We start from the raw sequence: 25,509 nt of genomic DNA on the forward strand, positions 1-25,509 counted from the left end.
GAAAAGAGATAGTAGTGTCGTATTTTTGAATAAAAGTGGATCCGTTTATATTTTTTAAAAAGTGTTTATATTTGTTAAATTTTTTAACCTCAACCATCTGCGCGATCCTTGTATACAGCCTCCACATCATCTGCAGAATATTCTGGCCAAACACCAACAGTAACGACGCACTGTGGATATTTACGAACGAGGAACCCATCCTTAGGCAAATCAAACGCAGAAAGGTCACACATTGAGAAAACCACCAGATAGCAGCAGGAGAATAGCACTGGACTGGTACCCGCAAGGGAGCAAAAGTCGCGGTCGACCAAAAAAAACACTTGGAGAAGGTCGATGCTGCGCGAACTAGCAGATGCCCACATTACATGGGACCGTGCAAAAACAACAGCACAGAACCGTGTACGATGGAAGGGTCTTGTCAAGGCCCTTATACTCCCGAGAGGAGTGAACAAGGAAAATATTTTTTTTTTTTTAATTAGCGGGAACGATAAACATGAAAAAACGCCGAAAGGTCACACACCGGAAAACTGTTTCGAAAAACAAAAAGTTAACGCTGCAGAAGCTCAGTCAGTGGCAATTGCACAGGCAATATCTGTCAAGCCTAAATTTGCTTGGATGTAATACCCCAGGCGTTGTTACTCGCGCAAATTGTCGAAACAAAAACATTATTTTTTTTAATTTTTTTTTTACCATAAAGGTTTAAAATTGGAGGAAGGTAGGTAGGTAGAGTGGCTGTCGCAATAACACACTTAGACCTTTTGTAGGTCCATTGTGATACCACTGGAATTTATCCTTACCCTGTGGGCTCCTTTTTAAACCATCCGGTAGCTGTAATAAACGAGCAAAGCTTCGTTAGTTTAAGATGTGCTATGTCCGCTACATCAGTATCAAGAGTGCGGAGCCTCTTTACAGCTAAGCTTTCACACTCACATAAAAGGTGTCTGACTGTTTTCTTTTCTTCTGTGTTAAGACAGCTTCTAGAGAAATCAAAGTACCTTCTAGCGTGGTTGCCTATTAAAAAACGTCTTATCCTCTTCGAGATCAAGCGCTGGAGGAAACTGTTGTAAGAACAAGACTGTCGTAAACAAAATTAAAAGAGAATATATTTCAATATATCGAATATTCTGGAGCAAGTTACACACTGACGAAATACGGAGCCGCCAGAGGCATAGAACCTTCGATTATACAGTTTGTGCAAAAAACACTTTTCGTTTCTGGTTTTCTAGTTCAATGCGCCAACTCTGATTTTGACATCAAAAGACACCAAATTATCCATTAAAGCTTTGCATTGCTCTTTTTTACGTCGACAAATAAGTTTTGAATATTTTGATTGATTCAGAGGGAAGCTGGGCTGGTACTTAGTTCAAAACGTTAGGAAATTATTATTATTTTATAGTTTTGTACGTTATTTTAATCAATATTCTTGATTTAAAGAGGCGCCATGTACAACAACAACTTTTCTAATTGTAATTTATTTTAAAATTGTGTAAGAAAAAATTAGCAATTTTTTTTTTAATTTAAGAATTTGGGCTGGTTTTGATTAAAACAATTATTTTTCCATCTATTATTTCAGCAGTCATACGTCTTTGTAGTATTTTGTATAAAATTTCGCGCTTTTAGACCCAACAAATACAAAATCAGGCATATACAGGGTGCGTACGGTATTTTAGTACATGCAAATATGTGGCTATAACTGCCCGGAATCATTATTTTTCTTTTTGCTCTTCTTAAGATAAGACCTACATGTATTACAACAAAAAACACATGGCCGTCATACAAAATCCAAAGGACGAATTACCTGCTAGGATATTCTCGGCCAAACATTTCACGTATCACTGCAACCCTTACAGGACATTGGAAAGTAGGGGATCATGCAGCTAGACTCAATCTACCCTTCAATCCTATCTGTAGAAGCTGTCAAGCGGAAGGGGCGAAGGAAAGTCTCTTCCACTATTTATGTGAATGTCCGGGACTAGCCAGGACACGACTCCGATCCTTCGGTAAGCCTTTCTTACAGCAAATTAAAGAAATCTCAGACATAGAGATAAAGGATTTGCTGCTATACTTGGACCTCACTAAATGGATCTGACTTGGAAACAAAAAAAAAAAAAAACATCATCTTCACACGAGATAGTGGTAATAAAACGGTGCTGGTCACTAATTAGGAGCATTTTCAGCTCAGAAATGTTCAACCACCTCAACAACAACAAGATAAGACAGAGAGGACTACAATTTAACTCAAGAAATAAAGAGAGATGCACTTGTCGTCGACGATTTATTCCTTCACAAGCCTCGCCATGAATTCGAAGAATCTGTTGCAAAACGTAAAAAACCACAAGGAGCGTACTGACACAGTCCGATCTACAGAGTTTATTCAACAAGTGTAAGCGATCATCGACGAGAACCCTTCAAAATCAATGAGATTCCTTGCTTGCGAACTTAATGCTTCTGACGGTCTCATCCGTCGAGTTGTTCACGTATACGATATGCGTAGAAGACAGGTTATGCCATGAAATTTTTTTCAAAATAAAATCTAATTAGTTTTGCGCTCAAATATCGCATGTATCCATATTCACTTTGGTTACCGACTGGGTTTGGTCGGGACTACCATTCGGTGCATTCCGGAATCCATGGCCGTTGGGACACGAAATATCAAATCGTGGGCAAAGGTATTTCTAATAGGGTCAACTTCCAGAGCAGACCATGGTAATGCACTTCTTCCAGAAAGCCAATGTTTTCCAAAACATCATATGGCGCCTGGAGGTGATATAAAAGTATAGGACCCTCCATTTGCAACACAACAATAATATGGACAAGATAAAACTGTATTAATAATTGAATAATATTGTGAGCGATGCAATAATAAAACAAAATAAACATTTCTAGTTTATGCACAAAAAATTAAAATTTGTTACATAATAAAAAAATTGAAAAATCTGAAAATTTTTTTTTATTTTTATAATTTTATAAAATCTTAGATTTTTAAATTTTAATTTGGTTTGATTGAAAAGTTCAATTATTTTATTGAAAATTCTATAAATTTGTATTTTTGCTATTTTTAGATTTTTCAAAACTTTGTTTATTTTATTTTTACACAAATGTTTTTACATTTTTAGAAATTCTAAAAAATATTTTAAACATTTTTTTTTATTTTTATAATTTTATAATTAAAATTTTAGATTTTAAAGTTTTCATTTATTTTGATTGAAAAATTCAATAACTCTATTCAAAAATCTAAACATTTTTTTTATTTTTATAATTTTATAAAATTTTAGATTTTTAAGTTTTTATTTATTTTGATTGAAAAATTCAATAATTCTATTCAAAAATCTAAACATTTTTTTTTATTTTTATAATTTTATAAAATTTTAGATGTTTAAGTTTTTATTTATTTTGATTGAAAAATTCAATAATTCTATTCAAAAATCTAAACATTTTTTTATAGATTTTCCAAATTTTTTGATTTCATTTATAAAAATTTTTTTTTAGATTTTTAAAAATTTAAAAAAGATTATAAACATTTCTTTTATTTTTATATTTTATAAAATTTTAGATTTTTAAATATTTTTTATTTTGATTGAAAATTCAATTATTTTACTGAAAAATCAAATTTTTTTATATATTTTCCAAACTTTTTTTATTCTATTTTTATACATTTGTTTTAGAGTTTTAAAAATTCTAAAAAAGATTGTAAAAAACTTGTTTTATTTTTATAATTTTATAAAATTTTAGATTTTTAGATTTTTTTTTCTACCTTTTTAAAAAATCCTAAAAAAGGTGTCACAATTTTTTTTACTTGTATAATTTTATAAAATTTTAGATTTTTAAATTTGTATTTATTTTGATTGAAAAATTCAATAATTCTATTGAAAAATCTTAAAAAAATGTTTATAGATTTTTCAAAATTTTTTTTTTTTATTTAAAATTTTTTTTTTAATTTTGTTTTAAAATTAAAAATAAAACAAAAAACTTGTGTAAAATTTGTAAACATTTTTTTTATTTATGGGAAATTCCATAATTTTACTGAAAAATCTAAAATTTTTTTATAGACTTCTTTTTTTATTTCATTTTTAAAAAGTTTTTTTTAGATCTTTAAAAATTCTAAAAAAGGTTGTAAATTTTTTTTCATAATTTTATAAAATTTTAAATTTAAAAATTTTTATTTATTTTGATTGAAAAGTTGAATTATTTTACTGAACAATTTTTTCTTGTTTTATTTTTCAAAATTTTTTTTTATTTTATTTTTATAAAAATTGTAAAAATTCTAAAAAATATTGTAAACATTTTTTTTATTTTTATAATTTTATAAAATTTTAGATTTTTAAATTTTGATTTATTTTGATTGAAAAATTCAATAGTTTACTGAAAAACCTAAATTTTGTTTAGAGATTTTTCAAATTTTTTTATGTTTATTTTTATAAAATTTTTTATTCGATATAAAATTTTTTTATTATGTAACAAATTTAAATGTTTTTGTGCAGCAACTATTTAGATGGTTTGCAAAGGTCAAAATGCTAAAAACGCTTCTCAGCTATTCTACCTTATTACAATTTTATCAGGAGTACGAACTGGAGCAGTAAAGTGCTCAAAAGCTAAGAATTTATTTTTACTGAGCCCACGCTGAAACTTCAACGGAGGCAACATCATTTGATGCGGCTCTGATGACGTTGGATGAATGGGATATTCTCGCTTTATGAAGCCTTCAATAAGAAATCGGCTACACTATCTGAGGGTACCGGCAAAGGAGTCATCGACTGCATTGGAAAGGTCATATAAATAAGGCTGGTTGTGGTGGCTTTAAATCACTTAGTCAATTGCAAAGTAGATGAGGAAGAAGTGATCCAACATCAGAAGAATATCAAACCATACAAACATATTGTGCGTTCTGGCTTTGTTAGAGCACAAAAATGTCGCTAAATAAACAGTGATCTTCAATGAAATGGAGTAATTATAAGTCTAAATAATGGAGAGTAATTAATTCATGAAACATCAGGTGGATAATACTTCCGGTGTGGAGGAAAAAATTCAACGATTTCGTTCTTCCATGAAGCTATTTATAAAATTATTTGCGATAAATAAATAAATGGCCAAGCACTACTCTCTAATGGCGATCAATTTGAAAGCAATCTCACAAAAATAATTACACACACACACACATCAAAGATACAATTTCTGCTTCTGTTTCCGCGTCCACCTCGATTTCGTAAGCTGCTCCACCCACTGCCAACGGCTTCATGCGCACTGGCAAAAAGTTCTCATCTTCTGTTGGCGATGACAGATATGTGGAACGTACAGGTGATACATTTGTTGGTGTTAACAATTCCAATTGTTGTTGATGCAATAGTTGCTGCTGCTTCAATTCCAACTGCTCTTGTCTTTTTTTATGCTTATGTGTCTTCTTCGATCGTATCGCAATCAATATCGGACCCGCCGAAACGCATTTCCGTTTTTTGGTTATACGTTTGCGGCGACGCTTTTCCTCTATCTCAAGCATCCGCTGATTGGCGGCCTCGAGTGCAGCGCGCAACTCTGACGGCGAAACGAAATTGAAATCACAAACCAATTCACGCGTCACGGTGGGCGTAATAGATGTCGCCGGTGATCTGGGCGCATCGACTGAGCACAGCATGTCACTCGCAGCGCTCACTTCCAATACTTCAATGCGATCGTCGGTAACGATTAGCGGTAAATTGATTGCCGGCATCGCTGCCACCGTCGATGCTGCTGCTGCTGCCGTGGGAGTTGCGGGCGCTTTCGCTGATTTAATCCAATGCATGAGAAAGAGGAAGAGCAATAGCAGGCAAAATTTGATTGCGAACATAAATAACTGATCACTGGCGAGCAGTGTGGACCATTGAGCCAAACGTGTGCTGTATTCGGTGTAGTATTGCTGGGTTATCTGATAGACATCGTGGCATTGATGCAGTGCGACCAGCAAAGTGGGCCACATGTGGTGCATAAGGAGTGTGTAGTAACGCGTATAAAGAGCGTGTAGCTGTTTCCAGTTGGGTGCGTCTGTTGATTGACAAATATCCTGCGCCTGTGTTGGTGTGGGGAAATTGTAGAATTCTGCCCGTTCACACGTACTGTGAGAGGCGACTTCGTTGCTGGTGGTGAGAGCATTGAGCTGTTGTTGGAGGGTTAAAGCAATTTTATGCAGCGTCGTTTGAATGTCGTACATTTTGATTCGTTTTTTTTTTTTTTTTTACTTTTCCGCTATTACACTTTTCACTTAACTTTTCACAGTATTTTCGATCGATAATTTAGTTGATTCTGTTAGATAATATTTGATCTGTGATTATTTTAGGCTATAAAAGGTGAGTACAGTGGAACAAGAAATTAGTTTTAGTTGCGCTTCATTATTTACATTTGAATACTAAAACAAAAACAAAAAATTATGACTACGAGATATCGTCAAATAACTTCAATCTCAACTACCGTGTCTACTTGCTTATTTTTATTGTTATTGTTGTAGCATCATAAAACAGTCCCTGTAATTATTTTACGAATACTGCTGAAGTGGAGCAGTCCTCGACCGAATATACATAGGTCCGATTTGTGGCGGTATGTAGGTAGGTAAGTGGGATAGATGGCAAGAGCACCCAGGTACACTTCAAGTGGCACTTACGTGCCGTTTTGATACCATACTGTGCACTACCTACGAAAAAATTTGGGAAACAGAAAATCATTTACAGCCATCCAGTGATGTTGATGTAATGGAGGAGAGAAAAGGTATCTAGGCTGGAGAATTTTCTCAATCCATCCCCAGAGCGCACGCTAAGGAATCTCAAGCGCCTAGCCGTCAGAGCCGGACATTTGCAGAGAATTTGCTCAACAGTATCTTTCTCCGCAGGATCCCCATAGATTCTGCAATAGGGGTTGTACGGAATTCCAAGCTTCTTCACATGAGTACCGGACACCCAGTGACCAGTGAACACCGCAATGAGTTTGGAAATTGAATGGCAGGGAATTCTCATCACCTTAAGCGTCCTGTTTCTTCCGTATTGAGGCCATAGTGTTTTCGAAATAGCACACGATGAGACAGACCTCCAACTTTCTTGCGCCTTTTTTAGAAAGAAATTGTGCAGCTTCCCTTTAACAACGGTCAAGGGGACACCGATGTCTGAGCAGAGGACAACTGAAACCTCTGTCGACCCCTTCCTAGCAAGCTCATCGGCAATTTCATTTCCTTCTATATTCCTGTGACCGGGAACTCAGATAAGGGAGTTGTTTCCGGCATGTTCGAGATGTTTAAGAATCAATTACCGAGATGTTTCCTTTTTACAGAAGTTTACTCGAAGAGAGCTGCAATACGGTGACGACAGGGCCTTGATCGCAGCTTGACTATCAGAAAAAATATGAATGTTTCCCTCCCAACAGCGATCCCTAAGTATTTTGCATGCCCTCAGGATCCCGAATACCTCTCCTTGAAAAACGCTGCTTCTTTCCGGCAGTTTAAAGGAGACTGAAATATTGGCTGATATAGAGAAAACCCCCTCGAGATTCCATAATGGATCTGTCAGTGGAAACAGAGTGGCGGTAACGTAGAATCAACTATCAGCGGAACGATTACTTTTCTATTGAAATTTTCGGCATTTTCAACTTCAAACAAATCCAGATTTCGTAACATTAACCAACGGAAGTGACAGATAACGACTTAAAAGAACAATTACAATTTTGGAAGAAGGATATTTTTTTTACTGAATTATTGAAATTTTTACCAACAAATGGTACTTTGGACTGAGTAGGCAATTGAGTAGTAAAATCGTCTCTCGACGAAGAAAACTAACACTCTACAAGGCTCTCATCATGCCCGTCCTAACGTATGGGGCAGAAGCGTGGACGATGACAACATCCGAAGAAGCGACGCTTTGAGTATTTGAGAGAAAGATTCTGCGTAAGATTTTTGGACCTTTGCATGTTGGCAACGGCGAATATTGCAGGGGATGGAACGATGGGTCATGGCGTCCGAATGGATACAAACGCTCCGGCTCTGAAAGTATTCCATGCGGTACCAGCTGGTGGTAGTAGAGGCAGAAGAAGGCCTCCTCTGCGTTGGAAATATCAGGTAAAGAAGGACTTGGCTTCACTTGGTGTGTCCAACTGGCGCCGGTTAGCACGAGAAAGAAACGACTGGCGCGCTTTGTTAAACTCGGTCAAAATCGCGTAAGCGGTTATCGCGCCAATCAAGAAGAAGAATTATAAAAATTGTGTTTGTAAAAAATTTGTCGAACAGTTGGAAAACCAAGTTTTTATTATAATATCTTAGACGGTGCACACTGTGACTTTTTATCGTTTTGGGATGCCAAAATTAAAAAAAAAAAAGTTCTGCGAAAATGATTTTCTTTCGGTATGTTGTGCAAAATGACCAAATTTTACGACAGTGTACTCAAAATTTATCAAAACAAAAGTTTTAAGAAAGATAACCGTTTACAAAGACAAGCCAGTGCGTCAATTGAATAATTTTTATTTATTATCCGAACATCGCTGTGAAGTTTGTCAAACGATATAATGCGAATAAGTATCAATTTCATTAAATTGAGTATTTGCTGATTAAATTTCAACAATTTTGTACTTAAGGGTAAGTAAGAGGATTATAAAGTTTTTACTATCGATACAAATCCGCTCCGTAAAATATCACTAAAACAGCCATAGCTTAATATTATTTTTGATATTTTACTGAGAAAAACTTATATTGGTCCATCGAGTTCCGTCCATTCTTTAACAGCGAAACGACCTTTAGGACTCTGTGTATCAGATACTGGAATAAAATTTTGCTACAATTTGCTACCACAGCTTTAAAAGAAGTTTTCATGGCGATTCCTCGGAAAGAACTTTTTGAAATTTGGCTGACGAGCTCAAAAGAAACGCGTCGTGATGCGGTGTTAGAGAAAATTTTTGCGGTGATCGGAAGAGACGTGGATACTAAAAAGCTAGGAGAGCGTATAAAAAAACTGTGTTACCGATTTTCTTCGAAGTGGGAGGGGTCTTGCCGAGTTAAGGCCCGTGTTCTAGCCCGTAATTATAGTTGGTTTTCCAAGAGTGAAGACTTTGGAAAATACCGTCTTGATGTTGGGCCATCAACTTCATCCTCTATTAGATCCAATGTAGGTAGAGCACATGTGGCGTTTTCCGATTCTTCTCTTCGCACAAAGAAAAGAAAAGCAAAGAGTCTTTTAGCAGTATCAAATAGCGAACAAGTGTTAATGACGGCAGAAATGGGACTTAGATCAAACGGTAAGAGAAATTCCGCAATATTGTTTAAAGAGCTGTGTTTGTCTTCACCGTCAAGAGGTACTGTGTTGAAAAAGTTTCGACTTTTGAAGGAGCGCAATAAAAGTTTATCGCCAGACCAAGCACTTGCGCTGATAATAGATGCAAATGATTCAACACATGACTATAATATGCATAGACAGCATACAGCAGAAATAAATCCCAAATTATATCCGTCGTATAACTGCATAAAAAGTCCAAAGCTTTATGTTACCCAGAAAAAATCACAGTAACCGAAACGTATGCCGAAATTGAGTTGCAAGCGCTTATTGATCATAATATAAAAAGGTTGTGTAACGCACAAAAAGAAGTACTGCTGTCGATTCCCAGTATTCAAGAAGTTTTCGTGACTTTCAAATGGGGTTGCGATGGCTCGGAGCAAAAACGGTATAAGCAAAAGTTCAGCGAAGAAAATCAATCTGATAGCAGCATGTTTTCTGTTTCACTCGTACTTCTCCAAATGTATACTCTAGTTAATGAACGTAGAGTTGTTATATGGAGGAACCCTGTTCCATCATCAACCAGATATTGCCGCCCCATTAAATTTTGGTTTGAAAAAGAAACGCGAGATGCTATTGTGAGAGAAGTAAAGATTGTGGAAGACCAAATTTCTAATCTTCTTCCTACAATAATTAAGATGGAAAATTTAAACTTTAAAGTTACTAGTACACTAATTTTGCGTATGATTGACGATAAAGTATGTAATGCACTTTCAGCATATACCTCATCTCAAGCGTGTTATATATGTGGTGCTTCAGCGAAGGATATGAATAATTTTAGCGCTTTGTCGCTAAGATTCGGCATTTCACCACTTCACTCATGGATACGGTGCATGGAGTGTATGTTGCACATTGCATATCGGTTGGAACTAAGGACGTGGTGTGTAAGAGGCGCCGAAAATAAGGAAAAACTGAAACAGAGGAAGGAAAGCATTCAAAGAAGAATTAGAAACGAAACTGGGCTTTTAATTGATATGCCAAAAGAAAAATCTGGCAATACAAATGACGGAAACACAGCACGACGTTTTTTTAATTAGTAATGCAGAAGTTACTGCAGATATTACAGGCATTAACTTATGCCTCTTAAAAAGGCTTTTCACCATATTGTCTTGCTTAGGGTGTGAATTTCAGATAAATGCTGAGGCCTTTGAGGTATACGTGAGAGACACACGCGATCTTCATTTGAGGGAATACGAGTGGTACAATATGCCAGCCAGTCTGCATAAAATACTGTTCCATTCAAGACATATAATATCGTCATGCATGGTTCTTATTGGTAAGCTTTCCGAAGAAGCGCAAGAATCGAGAAATAAAGATGTTCGCGAATGGTATACAATGAAAAGTTCACGAACTCAAACCAATGAGGATTTATTGCACAGGCTTCTAATATCATCCGATCCCTACATTTGCAGCTTACGTAAGCCATCGAAAACCAAGCGCGGAACTTTGCCTCAAGATGTAATTGCATTGCTGGAAGAAGTATTATGAATAATTGCTTTCGAATAGGTGTTTATGTTTTGTTATGTTTAATCTTTAGAAATTGTTTATTGGCTTACTATTAATAAAATAAAGATTAGTGACATATTTATCATTGAAACAATTTCTGATTATCTCCTTCATTGAGCAGTATAATGTAGTATAAAAAGGTACCCAGGGGCTGAATAAAATCTTTTAAATATTAGTCATAAGCCTCTAAGCTAAAGTTAAGAAATCTAAACAATTTGTATTTAAATTGGCACTGGAAAATGCTTTTAAAGTAGAAAATATGATTATGTGAAATTTTACCTTATATGTGGGCAAGGAGAAAAAGTGGGCGTATCACGCCCATTTTTATTCTCAAATCAGATTTAGGTATCTGCAACCACACTGCAAAATTTGAAATGAATTGCTCCATTGGTTTGGCTGTTATTAATTTTGGCATCCTAAAAGTGAAAAAAGTCACACTGTGCGGTGGTGAAAGATTGAAAAATTTGACACCTACATAAATATACTTGTATATCCTCTATAAAGGTCAAAAGGTCACATATTTGAATAGAAGAGTGTCACATTTTGAGTGTACTGAAAGTACTTTTCATCCACAGAGCCCACTTTATTCATTAGTAGCAGTTAAAGCCACATGCGTGACAAGTTAGTCACAAATTTCACGGGCATCAGCTGTCTATTAGTTGGCAAATGACCAGTCCAGAGTATTGTTCACAAACGCGCGGAAGCAAAAAGAAAATCCGTAATGGATTTCAAACTTAAAAGTGAGATTGCATTATATTTGGTTGGGAAATCACAACCAGCGATTGTTCGTGAGCTCGAGTAAAGTAAATATAGTGTTTGTTTATCGCACCATTACTCGTTACAGTGATACTGGCAGTATCGCGATACGTCATGGAAATGGTCATCAAAAGACTGTAACGTCATTTGAAACGATTCAAAAAGTGAAGAAGTGACTTGAGCGAAAGCCCCAAAGAAGTGCCAATCAAATGGCAAAAGAACTGAAAATATCTGACCGTAGCATTCGCCGCATACTGGAAAATCAAATCAAATCACAAAGACGAGCCTTATAAGATCCAAAAGGCGCGTGATCCCACACTAAAGCAGCAACAAATCAGACTTGAGAGAGCGAAGGAGTTGCTTCGCAGGGCCGAAAGCGGTCAATCGAAGCAACTTTGTGTTTTCTGACGAGAAAATTTATCAAATCGAGCAATTCGTAAACGCCCAAAACGATAGGGTTTATTTGACCGACTGTTCATACGAGAATTTGAATCATCGATTGGCCACCAGGGGGCAGCACCCGCCACAGTTAATGGTTTGGGCCACTGTAACCGCAGATGGGCGCTCTCCAATCATTTTCATCGAGCTTGGCGTCAAGGTAAATGCGAAATATTATTGGGAAAGTATTCTGGAGCTTGCTTTGAAGCCGTGGGCAGACAAACATTTCGGTGGCAGACCATGGGCGTTCAATAGGACACGGCACCATCTCACAAAGTTCGAGTGAACCAAGAATGGCTAAAAAATAACGTTCCGACCTTAATAACGTCTACACAATGGCTCTCAAATTCACCGGACGCGAGTTCGATGGATTAATTTCTTTAGCCCATTTTGGAGAGCAAGGTGCGAACTAAAATATTCACCAGTCTGGATGCCTTGAAAAAAGTCATTGGCCGCAAGTGGGCCAAAATATCTGCAAGTCACATTCGACTAGCTGGCGATTCGTTTCTAGACCGTCTCAAGGTCATAGTGAAGACAAAAGGTAATTGATTCTTAAAGCAAAAGTAAATTGATGCTTAATTTTGTATTATTTACACACATTTTTTACTTTGAATTGCATAAAAGTAATTACCAAAACTAAATTTATGGACTTTTTAATTGAGTGTCGGACACTGTATACGAGCAGCGGTAATCTATCTCCTAAAAACTCTCTTTATATATGTTTCACCACTGCGATCTTTTCGTGCGGAAATCATGCACAGAATTCACACCCTCTGTTATAGCTTTTCAACTATACTACCCCTCGTACCTGGTGTTCAGTCAACTGAATGTTTATTTCCAGAAATAAAAAAAACACTCAGAAGAATCAATTCCAACTATAAGACAGTTATAGTTTGATTTTCTATACTGAATCTTTTCTTTTAAGTAAAATATTTGAAAGAGCTTAGCCGAATCAATATGATTCCTAATGATGAGCCCAGTACTGCTGCTCCAATTGAAATCAAGCTTTATTTTCTGAATGAATAAGTAAGGACAGAATCCCTGGACGAATGCGTAAGGTAATAGACAAGCCTTCATTATGGAAGGAGACCTAAACCACTCCTAAACCTTACCCGGCACGAAGTCAAAGTACTCACAGCTTTTCTTACAGCTCATGGCAGAGAAATACAGCCCGTGTCAAATTTGTGTCTGGTACATTTTATCTAGTGCAAGTTGTGTAACGAAGAGCAGGAAACAACAGATCGTCCAATGTGTCACTATAAAGCTTTTAATAGACCCGAACTTTGCGAGGTTATTCAAGTTAAGCAGAAATAACTGCTGGCCACCTTCATACACGGATATGCTCTCTGATGTGTTCCTACCAGCGAACATCTTAAGTATACGACTTTACAGCGCTTCTACAGTTGCAATGCAAGTGTGAGTCGACTGCTGTGAAAGCGAGTTCAGTTAACAGCGAACAGCACACGCATTACTTGCAGTTACAATGAAAGCGTGAGGCGACTGTTATGAGAGCGACCAGAGCAATTAACAGCGATGAGTAATAAAGTGTGAAACTCACTATTGTCCAATTAGAATTTGTAAATGGGAGTTCTGTTGAAAATGGATCTTTCTTTTTAGCAGAGGACTCCGGTGGTAAAGGTTGTGTTGAATAAAGCTAATAATTTTTATATTATAAAAAACTTATAATTTTATAATTAGGTTGTGTTGAATAAAGCTAATAATTTTTATATTATAAAAACTTATAATTATATAATTTACATAAAGATCAATTCTGGTTCAAGATCACTTCCGATTCAAGTAAACGCGCGCGAGGAGAGTTGGGCATGAGGTTGGGTTGGAAGGAAGAGAGGCCGGTTATAAGCACAAAGATAACAAGACGTTGGCACTTGAAGTTTTCCCTTTTTCGTGTGAATTCACGCACAACCTCAACGCGTTTTTCGTATACAGCAGATCTTATCTTCTATAACTTCTAAACCTCCTTTAAATCGTTTAAATCATTCAAGAGTTGAGGTACGAGATAAGCACTCATCACCTTATCCTCTTTGGATCATTTAATACCCTTTTCCCGAGTGTAAAAGCAAATTTAATATTGGCTCTTTAATCAAAATTAATTTATCGACCAAAGGTTGACGCTGTAACTCAGCTTCTACTGAACCAAATGCCATGAAATTTCGCCACGTTATCCATAATGGATGTGCAAGTAGATAAGAATACAGCACAGAAACTTTTGCGTCACATCTCATATTACATAGTTTTTGCATGTTGCACAAGTTGTCAAAGCCGCACTCCAAGAGCTCGAACGGGAGATCCTTCAGTATCCACCGTATTCTCCAGACCTTGCACCGACCTATTACAATATTTTCCACTCCCTGCCAAACCATATGAAGGGCGTTACCTTCGATAACAAAGAGGACCTTAAAAACTGGCTCAACAACACCTCTTTGACACCAGACCAGGCGATTTTTGCCGGAACGGCGTCAACAAATTGGTCGAGAGGTGGGAAGATGTTAGAAACAGCAACGGCGAATATATAATTGATTTACTTATTGATGTAATTATTGTTTTTTGTTTTATAAAAAAAGTCTTCGCTAAAAACGGTACGAACTTATTCCCAAGCCCGATATATATACATATAAGTACATACATAGTTGCTAAGGCTAAGCTAATCCCAGACTAATCTATGTCACAGTTCTAAAATTTCTAGTTACAAAAATCAGAATCAGTTTTGAGCACTAATTTTAGGCAAATAACACACTGTACGCCACCCTTTTATCGCCGGTTTTAAGGTGAAAATCCATTTTATTATTTCATTATTTTGCTTGTATGTACGTACGTATGTATGTATGTGCATACATACATACATGTCTATAGATTAATGTTTATGCGTGCCGTGTTTGTGCTTTCACTTTATATGTGTGTCTGTATGTATATTTCGCAATTTTTCTTTTCTTCTTCTTCTTCTTTTTCCTCTTCTTCTGCTTCCCTTTTACGCTTATAGCACTTCTGCTGACGTTGACGCTTACGTTGACCAACGACGCAGTTTAATTGTTTATTGTTGTTGTTGCTGTTCACATCAAAACCGCCTGCGTTGAAGTTATTACTATTTTAATTGACAATTTATTTGTTGCACTTTCCATATTTTTCATATTAGTCACAAACAATTATACATTTGGTTGCGCACTTATGCGGCTATCACCGTTATTAACCGTTAGTTCAAATGTGGAGAAAAACTTCGTTATTGCGTTAAATTCATAAGATATTTTACATGGATTGCCGCAGATTGTTTTCGCGATTTGACGCACTTTTTAGTTTCGTTGCTCGTTATCGCTTCTCAATTTAGGAATTTTCTCGCATTCCTGCACTATCACGAACTTTTGAGTTTTGTCACCGTTGCAAATCATGCATTCACAAAAATTTTTTATTGCGATTTTTTGCGGTTTGTGAAAAAATCCAAAAAATCCTGCTTACATAACGTGCCCGTTCGAGCGATTTGGCCAATGCCAACGCCGTCAACGGTATGTGTACGCGCGCACGACCAAGCACCGAAAATTATGAGAAGTAGCCGCGATTTTTAATATGTAAAATACTAAATAATATCATTTCTCCCATTTTTTTCGTTCCTTGTTGTTTTTTTTTTCAACTGTGCCAGCTATGAACGCTTTTCAGCGCGCCGCGTTATTATGTTTGTCGCTATTTATTTCTTAGATTTGTTGTTGTTATTTTTTAAATTTATTTTAGTGTTTATTTCATTTTATTTTATTTTATTTTTTCGCACGTCATTTTCAACACTATTTCGTGATACTTTGCTAAAATGCCGTCAATTCTAGCCGCACAACAGCAACTGTTTGGCCGTCAGCAGTCAGCGCGTGAGAGCGGCCACAACAGTGACTACAATTTGAATAAGAAATAAATAAAAAAAAAAACAAGAACAAAAAAATAGAATAGAATAAAATAAAAACGTTGCATACACTTGACGGTTCTTTGTGTAAAAATAGTTGCCCACTGCAGTGACAAAGGCAAGACTTCGCAGTGGCAAGGCGAGAGAAGAAATACAAACACACACTCATACGTATAAGTGTGAGTGTGTTTGTATGTGAAAACAAAAACAGCTGCGCATCGCAATGCGCTTCACATGAATACACAACCCCAAATGCGCGCAGTACCCGTTAGCTATAGGCCGACGCGGCAGTATGGCTCACTGGTTGGCAACGTCGCCAGCGTCGCCAATATCGTCATAGTTGTCATAGCCACCTCTACAGCCATTGTGTGCATAGTCATCGTTGGCGTCATCACAGCCAGCACAGTCAACACAGAGGCGGTACGAATGACTACAGAATTCCACAACATAGTTGGCATGGCATAGCCAACTTTGTAGGGGCCAAAAAGCATTGGCCTCCACTAAAAACTAATACACACAGCGTCCTCTGGCGGTTGGCTTACGCTTAAAAGTTCACAAATTTCTGTATTTTCTTACAAATATGCCTATATTTATATACGAGTATATTTGTATATGTATAGATACATTAGGATGGCACAAAAAAACAGTTTTTTTTTCTTAATTATCATTTTTATTATTAGGTGCGCAACTAAGTTCTCGCTGTTTTCTTGATGCAAATACAACTTTATTCTGAAAAAATGGTTACAAGTAAATCATTGAAAGTATTGCCTATGGCTGGCTACTACTTTTCCCCATCTTTCTTTCATCCATCGCGGTAAAACTGTTCATCTTTTGAAGCTATCCACGGATCAAGCCATTTTTTTATGTCTTCATATGAATGGAACTGCTGGTCAGCTAGACCATGTGCCATCGATCGGAACAGGTGATAATCGGACGGCGCAATATCTGGAGAATATGGCGGGTGGGGTAGGATTTCCCATTTCAGTTTTAACGGGTTTCGCAACGTGAGGCCGAGCGTTGTCATGCTGTAGAATCACTTTTTCATGCCTCTCCGCGTGTTGCGACCGCTTCTCGCGCAGTGCCCGGCTCAATCGCATCAATTGAAGTCGATATCGATCCCCAGTGATGGTTTCGCTTGGTTTTAACAGTTCATATTAAATAACACCAACTTGGTCCCACCAAATATGCATGACCGGGTAGTCCCCATGACTTTCTTCTCTTTGGATTGCTGTAATGAGTCCAGTTTTCATCACCCGTCACGATGCGATGAAGAAAATCCTTCCTTTTTTGCCGCTGGAGCAGTTGTTCACAAGCGAAAAAAGAAAAAAACGACGTTCAACATCTCTTGGTTTTAACTCATAAGGAATCCAAGTCCCTTGTTCCTGAATCATTCCCAAAGCATGCAATCGCTTGGAAATGGATTGGCGGGCAACTCCTATTACAGAAGCAAGCTCTTCTTGTGTTTGACACGGATGCCTCAAATTCAGCGTCTTCGAAGGTTTTGGGCCTTCCTTCACGCGGACGGTCGTCAACATTAAATTCACCGTCTTTGAAGCGACGGAACCAATCTCGGCACGTTGTTTCACTTAAAGTAGCATCTCCATAAACTTTTTGTAGCTCTCGATGCGCTTCAGCCGCCGTTTTTTTTCGAATGAAAGAGGAAAATCAACACTTCCCGCAAATGACGATTATTCGACACAAAATCAGACATTTTCATAAAGCCAAAAGTATATGATACCCAAACAAAATCACTAATGTGTCGAAGCAGTTTGTTTACCATATGTCTAAGTTTGGTTTATGACGTTTAGGTGATGTTAGAATCGACTAGCACACACTGCTGGCGGCATCTATTGACCAACAGCGGGCACTTAGTTGCGCACCAATATTATTAGTTGCTAGAGCCCTGACTTTAGACGCTTAGTACCGATCGGTTTTAGTAACAAATTTTTATTTGAAAATTTAACTTTTAAAAAATAAAAAAAAAAATTAAAAAAATTGTTAAAATATTTAATTTGTATTTATTTATTTAGTAGCGAGCGATAGGTTGTTAGCCTAGGGTTCCTAACCGCACGATGGGGCTGCCATCTTAGAAATAGCCGTTGGGAGCAACATTACGTGGCTCAGCCGTTTACTACAAGACCGACGCTGTTTTGTTTTTCGCCTTGCCAGTTGGTGGATTTGATCTTGTAGTTTTTTAAGATTGCGCATAGCCGCCCACTGCACAACCTACTACGTCAGTATCCATACCCCACTGCTTGCCCGGAACTGCTTATTTGTTAGGAAAAACTTATTCGCAGCTAACCTCAACATCTGAAGGCATTTCACTATCCGCAATCTGTGAGCCCTTCGATAGCCTGCAGCTTGGCAACTGGGCGGCCTGACAACTCCTATTTTTTAGCCTACTCTTTATTAAAAAATATATAATATAATATTTTTATTATTTCATTTATTTATTAATATTTTAAATTAGTATTTTTTTTTAATAGAGAACATTTGTGAAGGCAAATTAAGAGTGGAGATTAAATAATAACGATCTGTAAACATTTTATACCAAATTCAAGGGGTCCCGGTGATCTAGAATGTTCAAAAAATTTTTTTTTTTTTTTGATGTTTCAAAAGTATGGGCTTTTAAGAATATACTGTCAAAGGAAGAATGTTCCCAGTATTTTTTTTTTCTTTTTTTTTTTTTTGATCTACAGCCGTTTTAGCTGGTAGAGTCAGCTTTGTCACGCGACGGCATCAATGGCAAATATCCACTCTCAAAACTTTGAACTCAATTATCTCCAAACTACTTTTTTCGGCCTGATGTTGCCAAAAGCAAAAAAAAAAACTATTCAATCGAATCGTCTGAAATTTTAATCTGATGGCTATCTCCTGTACTACAATCATATTATTATTTCAATTATTTCGTATTTTTGATCAAAAAACTGAAAAAATACGGGATTTTTAGAGTGTAAAATTCAAAACCGCGCCTTGTTGTCAATTTTTTTTTTATTCTAGTAGCGGGACATAGCCACATTATGTTGTTGTTGTTGTTGCTCCAGTCATACTGATTAATATTTTTTTTGGTTTTTATGTTTCAGATAAATAGAAGAGCCAAAATGGACAACACCGTCCAGGTCCAATTTTTTGGAAGGGCCAACTTCAGCGCCATGTTTTAAATTATTATTATAATTATTAAATTATAAAATTCGCCGTAGTCGAATGGGTTGGTGCGTGATTACCATTCGGAGTTCACAGAGAGAACGTTGGTTCGAATCTCGGTGAAACACTAAATCGCCGAAACACCGATCGCCCCTCGGCAGGCAATGGCAAACCTCCGAGTGTATTTTTGCCATGAAAAAGCTCTTCATAAAAATATCTGCCGTTCGGAATCGGCTTGAAACTGTAGGTCCCTCCATTTGTGGAACAACATATATAAAATTAAGAAAACAACTTTTTTTCAGTTTGAAAAAATATGAAAAAAATTTGAAAATTGTTCATTTTAAAATACTAAATAGTTTTTTATTCTAAATAATTTTTCATTCATTTTTTTTTTCATTTTTGCAAAAATTGAAAATAATTTGAAAACTTTTAATTTTAAAATGGTTTTTCATTTAAAATAATTTTTCATTAAAATTTTTTTTTCTTTCATTTGTGAAAATATTGAAAAAAATTTGAAAATTTTTCATTAAAAAAAAAAAAATCATTTTTGTATGTATTTAGCATGCAAAAGATGTTAAATTAGAAGCCTAAAAAATTTAAATATCGTTTTTCATTTTTTTATTATAAAAAAAATTCCTGAAAATACCCTAAATTTTCGAGCTCTAGACCACCGGAACCCCTTAAGAAAAAATAAATTTTTTCCAAACGAATTCAATGGTAATTTTCGAAGTGGTACGGGTAAATATTAAATTATTTAAACCAAAAGTAAAAAAAAAGTTGTGGAGAAGCAATTTATGCGGTAGCATTAAGAAAAAAATTTTTTTTTTTTTTTCCACCCTAATGTACTATAGAATACATAAGATTCTTTTTCACTGTTAATAAGAAAAAATTCCCTTGGCTATGCGCCAAACTTGAAAATTCATTATACACACATACATACATATGTATTTAGTTTATATGTACATATATACACACTCATATACATGTATATACACAGATATAACAAATACTTATATTTGCCTGCATGCAATTCTAGCCAACGTATTTGAGTTAGCATTTTCTTGCACATCTCGTCTTTATTTCGCTATGCCATACAGTTCTCGTTGAAGTATGAAAATTTTTGTAGCATAGTGTTGCTTTGTTAGTGACGCGAAAATTGATTGCGCATTGTTTACTTTCGTTTTATTGCAAATTCATTTATCAGCTATGCAGCGATGATGACTACTTTATGGCAGCATTTCATTTAACGCTTTAGAGAAGTCAACCCTACCGCACACCACCTCCCATCAAAGTAGTCAGTCATTAGGTTTTTGATATTACTCGTATGTTACTCATACTTTTATAACTATAAAAAATGTATTGCCTGTCAGTTTGCGCGAAGCTGTCAGTCAAAGTTCAAATTCGTACGCAAATTGGATATGTAACAGTACTCTGTTGCTGATGGAAAGTCTAAGTTAGGATTTTTTTTTTTGTGTAGAGGTGGCACAATGCATTGAAAGCCGAAGTGTGGAAGTTGTCTTTCGTCACACCGTCACTTTGTCCGTTAGGTATTACTTCGCGGAGGGGAGCGATCTATTGGCTTTCTTCGAAAATTTGCAGAGACGCTCTGCGCTAAGCGAGTTTGTGATGATTTTATTTGTTGCATTGCGTACAGCGGACCAGTTTTCTTTTGACTCAAGCAAAATATCAACCAGGTTGCTAACCTTAATTGCTTTCCCTACGTTATTTCTCAAGTCAACCCTTTTTGTTTCATACTGCGGACAGATAAAACAACAATGCTCTGCGTATTCAATAACGTCATTGCACAGAAAGTGCAGTATGGGCCGTCCTTATGTCCGATTTATGTAAATACAATTTTAAGCAACTGTGGGAAAGGTGGAAATCCACATCCTCATGTCGTCTGTCTAGCCAACTTTGTACAGAAAGAATCATATGATAGGTCCACGTCCGTTCGGTGCAGCTCTCCACCGACTCTGGCATTTCTGCCAACAACTCTCTGTCACTGTTTGACGACTTACCATACTTTTTGAGGATTCAGCCATCTCCCTCGGTAAAATGTCTATTGAGCAAAACCCAGATATTACAAGTCTAAGTCTCCCTAGGCAATCGACAGCACCTACTGTCAACGGTTGTAGGTAGGTAGGTGAAAGGTTGAAGTGCCAGTCTGGCACTCCTCAAGTATCACTAAAGCGCCGTATTGATAACATTATGAGACCTCCAACAGGCAGATATCTACTGCCAGCCAGAGCTGTTGATATAATGGAGAGGATTGATGAGATTTAGCTTAGCGTACTGCCCCAGACTGTCGGAGAAAGGAGCACCCAGTGATCTTAATCGTCTAGCTGGCAAACCCGGACATTTACAGAGAAAGTGCTCAAGTGTGCCGATCGTCCAGTGACCGGTAAATACAGCTACTAGTTTGGAAATTGAATGGCGAGGAGTTCAAAGACTTTCTGAGTCCTCCGTATGTTGTACTGGTGCCAAAGGGTTTTCGAAATAGCACATGAAGAAATGGAGCTCCATCTTTTCTACGCTTTCCTGGGAAATAATTTGTGCAGGGGGATGCCGATGCCCGGGTAGGAGGTCTCTGATTGTTGTTGATTCTATCATCTTGTATGTTTCAGGAGGTTACACAAACCCGTAGTCTAAGCGTGCTGCGAGTTGCGTGCACGTATAGAACCGTATCGGACGATGCAATCTTTGTCATTGCAGGAAAGCGTCCTTTGGACCTGCTAACAAAGAAAATGAGTCGACTGTCTAGCAGCCACAGAACGGGCGCTGACAATTAAACGATGGCAGCAGCGTTGGAATCTGCCTCAAGACGGGCGCTGGACATACTTCTAAACTCATTCCGTGCATCGATGAGGGGCTTGTCTGAAAACGCGAGGACGTAGACTACTACCTCGCCCAGTTGCTAATATGACACGGTGAAGAGTGCGGAATATTTAATTTTGGTACTGTGACTGCTTTAAAGAAGAAAGATACACCAGAAAGAGTTTTAGAGCATCCAATAGCTTTGAACACCCTCACGAGAGATTTGTGTTCAGCCAGCGGGAAGTGGGAGTCAGTTCGAGTTTTTCCAACAAAAATAGTAATGCGTCTCCGCCATATCGATGTGGAGTGCAAGGCACGGCAGCATCATCATTAGCAGCAGTGCAGTGAAGGCTGTCCGAAATTGACGGGCCGACGACAACCACCGCGACGACACAAGACACATGAAGGCGTGCCTATAGCATGAATCTGACTACAAATATGGTAGACCCAGACGTTGGTGAATAGAATTGACTCTTTTTATGGATGCCATTCTGGGCCTTCCCGGTGTAATGTAGAAAGTAGTTCCGGGAAGGGTGCCTGCTCAGAAGAAGAGGAGTGATTTTTTAGTGGCCACACCACTCAACGCAGTAGACGACGCTCGCTGTAAATTCGAAGGCATTCTGAACCTTGCCTTACCCACCAAAAACAAAAAAAAAAAACAAGTCTAAGTGAGGGAGGTATTTCATTTCGTATTTAATTTTACATATCTACCACCGACTTTGACAGAGACATAACCTTATATCAGGCTTTTAAGCGAGTCGCGTTCAATATTCCCCGCCTCTCCAAATATTCAGCAAGTCGCGCTGTTTGCTTATCATTTCATTGACCAATTATATGTGTACATCTCTCAACTGATTTTTGAAATGGAAACTCGAAGGCGTACTCTACTACAATCATGCTTTGCATCACTCCTTTTCCATAAGCGCAAAACTCTTTCAAAAGAGTTTCTCGCAATGAATTTGGTGTAGGATAACAGGCTCCTCGAGCAAACATCAAATATTATTATTATTATTATTGAGCATGCCCGCAAGCCTCTAATGAATTTGAGCCCCTCCTCAGACTTTTTGTTCCATATCACCAATGGGCTTAGAATAGCACCATGAAGTTGGTCGAGTAATCGTCTTGCGAGGCCTGCAATTTCGCAGAGGATGTGCTCTGGAGTTTTATTACGCAGATCGCAGAAATAGCAGACGATGGTTTCTACTAATTCTAGTTTCCTGAAATGATAACGCATATCACTAGTCTAAGTCTAGTTGCAGAAATATTTTAATATGAATGCAGGGTGACCAGCTAAGAGTGTAAAAATATAATCGGAGGTCTGCCTTTGCCTCATTTGATGTTCTACGTCCACAATGGGTATTGATATCGGTATCCATCGAAATCATAGTCACACAAAAATAAACAAGTGTCATACAATTTTTTTTGATGGCGCCATCTTTTTAATGAGTTAGTGCGTTGGAAGTTACATCCCTAGCTGACTTTCAGTGAAAACTTGATGACATTCGGTTAAGTGGAAGCGAAGTTATTGCGTCTAAAGTGTCAGTATGTTTGTGTCATCGGTACACAAATGAGTTTCGAACAAAGAGCTAATATCACATTTTGTTTTCAAATCGGTAAAACGTATACCGAAACATTGATGAAAACAGTTTATGGCGATGATTGTCTATCTCGTTCCAGAGTTCATGAGTGGTTTACACGTTTCAGAGATGGTTGTGAGGGCATAAATGACAATGAACATACGGGCCGCCCAAAATCAGTAATCACCAAAACCTCCATCGAAATTGTTCGTAAATTTATCGAAAATGAACCGAAATCAACGTCGAAATTTATAAAATCGGAGTTCAAAAATCCTCAAAACATCGATTTATCGTATTTTAACTGATTATTTGGGCTTACGAAAGGTCCGTGCACGTTTCATTCCGCACAACTTAACTGAGAACTAAAAATTGCTCGGAATTCAATATTCGAAAGACCTCATTAAAGAGGCGAGAAAAGACAAGAACTTCTTTCACAATATTGAAACTGGTGATGAGAGGCGGTGTTTCCAATATGAACCTAAAACTAAGCCGAATTTAAGGCCCTACCCAAAGAATCGCGTTTGGAAAAGTCAAACATCAGGTCAATGCTCATTTGTTTTAACGATTCCAAGGGAATTGCCCACAAGGAGTCCGTGCTAACGGGTCAAGCCGTCAAAGCAATTTTCTATTTTCGCGTTTAGAAGGGTTTGCTGCATCGCATTCGTCGAATTCGCCCTGAATACCGCGAAGGAGAAACTGGCGCTTATTACCTGATAATGCACCATCTCATCGATCAACTCTTGTGACTGATTTTTTGACTAGAAATCGCATTTTAACCATGAATCACTCACCGTATTCGCCTGATATGACTCCCTGTGACTTCTAACTATTCGAAAAATTGCATTTTACCATGAAGGAAAACGTTTTGCGTCCGTAGAGGCCAACCAAAAGGTTTGTACCGACATCCTGAAGGACATTCTGGTCAATGACCTGAAACACTCTTTCGCACAGCTTTTAGATCGCGCAAAATAGTGTATCGAGGCGGGACTATTTTGAATAAAAAAAGAGGTTGTCTGTAAAGTCGGTTTACTGAAGATAGTTTAACGTGATAACGTCATAAGAAAATACTGATTGAATGGTTGCATTTTTCAAAAGAAAATTTTAATTTTATTTGTTTGATAGATATTTTGTATGGATATAGAGAATGAGGTAACATTAACATAATATAATATATATTACTTTAACATAACATAACATAACATAACATAACATAACATAACATAACATAACATAACATAACATAACATAACATAACATAACATAACATAACATAACATAACATAACATAACATAACATAACATAACATAACATAACATAACATAACATAACATAACATAACATAACATAACATAACATAACATAACATAACATAACATAACATAACATAATGGAATAGATTCGTATATTTGATATGTCCATATGACTTGTATGCATCTTTACATATAGATTTGTTCTTTTTGAAAATTGCGCGAAATTGTATATGTATATGCATGTTTATATACATATATTAGTATACAACATATCTTATAAGTATATGGTAAATATTACCATACATTTTTTCCTTCATATGTAATAAAAAAATTAATAATAATAATATTAAAACAACAGGTATTATTAACAAACTTGGTTTTATTTTAAATTCTTCAAGTAAATCAAATTAATAATAATCAATAAGAAGGCATATGCAAATACAAATACGTGAATTTATATATGTACATATGCGCATATACATACATATATACGCTCACTTAAGTAGGAGAGAGCAAGATGTCGAACGTTTCCGTTCGTTTGCTTTGTTTGCTTTGTCGTTCGTTCCGCGCTTTCGTTTGCAGTTCATTCAAGGTAACGGCAATGAGCAAGGTAACGACAAATGAGCAAGGTAACGACATATGAGCAAGGTAACACTAATGAGCAAGGTAACGACACATTTTTTCGTGCGTGCAGCCGGCTAAATCGAATTATAAGACGTTATCACGTCAATAAACTCGAAGTTATCAGAACAAAGCTCTTGTCGTTTCTATTTTAGTTCTGCCTTCTTTAGTTGAGACTTCACCTTGTATATGCAACAGAAGTTTCATTTTTCACATATGACAGTTGTCAAAA

The 25,509-nt window shown here is 36.8% G+C and overlaps 1 protein-coding gene across 3 annotated transcripts in view; it reads right to left on the bottom strand.

The window, feature by feature from the left end:
- Positions 1–15,816, bottom strand: part of LOC129241352 (SRSF protein kinase 1) — a 28,967-nt gene extending 13,151 nt beyond the window's left edge. Inside the window, exons 1-2 of one of the 3 annotated variants that reach the window (XM_054877615.1) lie at positions 15,441–15,816; positions 5,151–6,273 (exon numbers count right to left, since the gene is read on the bottom strand). In XM_054877615.1, the coding sequence (XP_054733590.1) occupies positions 5,151–6,181 (1,031 nt within the window). In that variant the 5' untranslated portion in view covers positions 6,182–6,273; positions 15,441–15,816. Of the gene's footprint in view, positions 1–5,150; positions 6,274–14,737 lie in introns of all 3 variants that reach the window. The other 2 variants (XM_054877616.1, XM_054877614.1) reach the window with 2 other exon arrangements.
- Between the last annotated feature and the right edge of the window lie 9,693 nt (positions 15,817–25,509).

This window comes from Anastrepha obliqua, chromosome 3 (genome assembly GCF_027943255.1).
Source record: "Anastrepha obliqua isolate idAnaObli1 chromosome 3, idAnaObli1_1.0, whole genome shotgun sequence".
Classification (NCBI taxonomy): Eukaryota; Metazoa; Arthropoda; class Insecta; order Diptera; family Tephritidae; genus Anastrepha; species Anastrepha obliqua.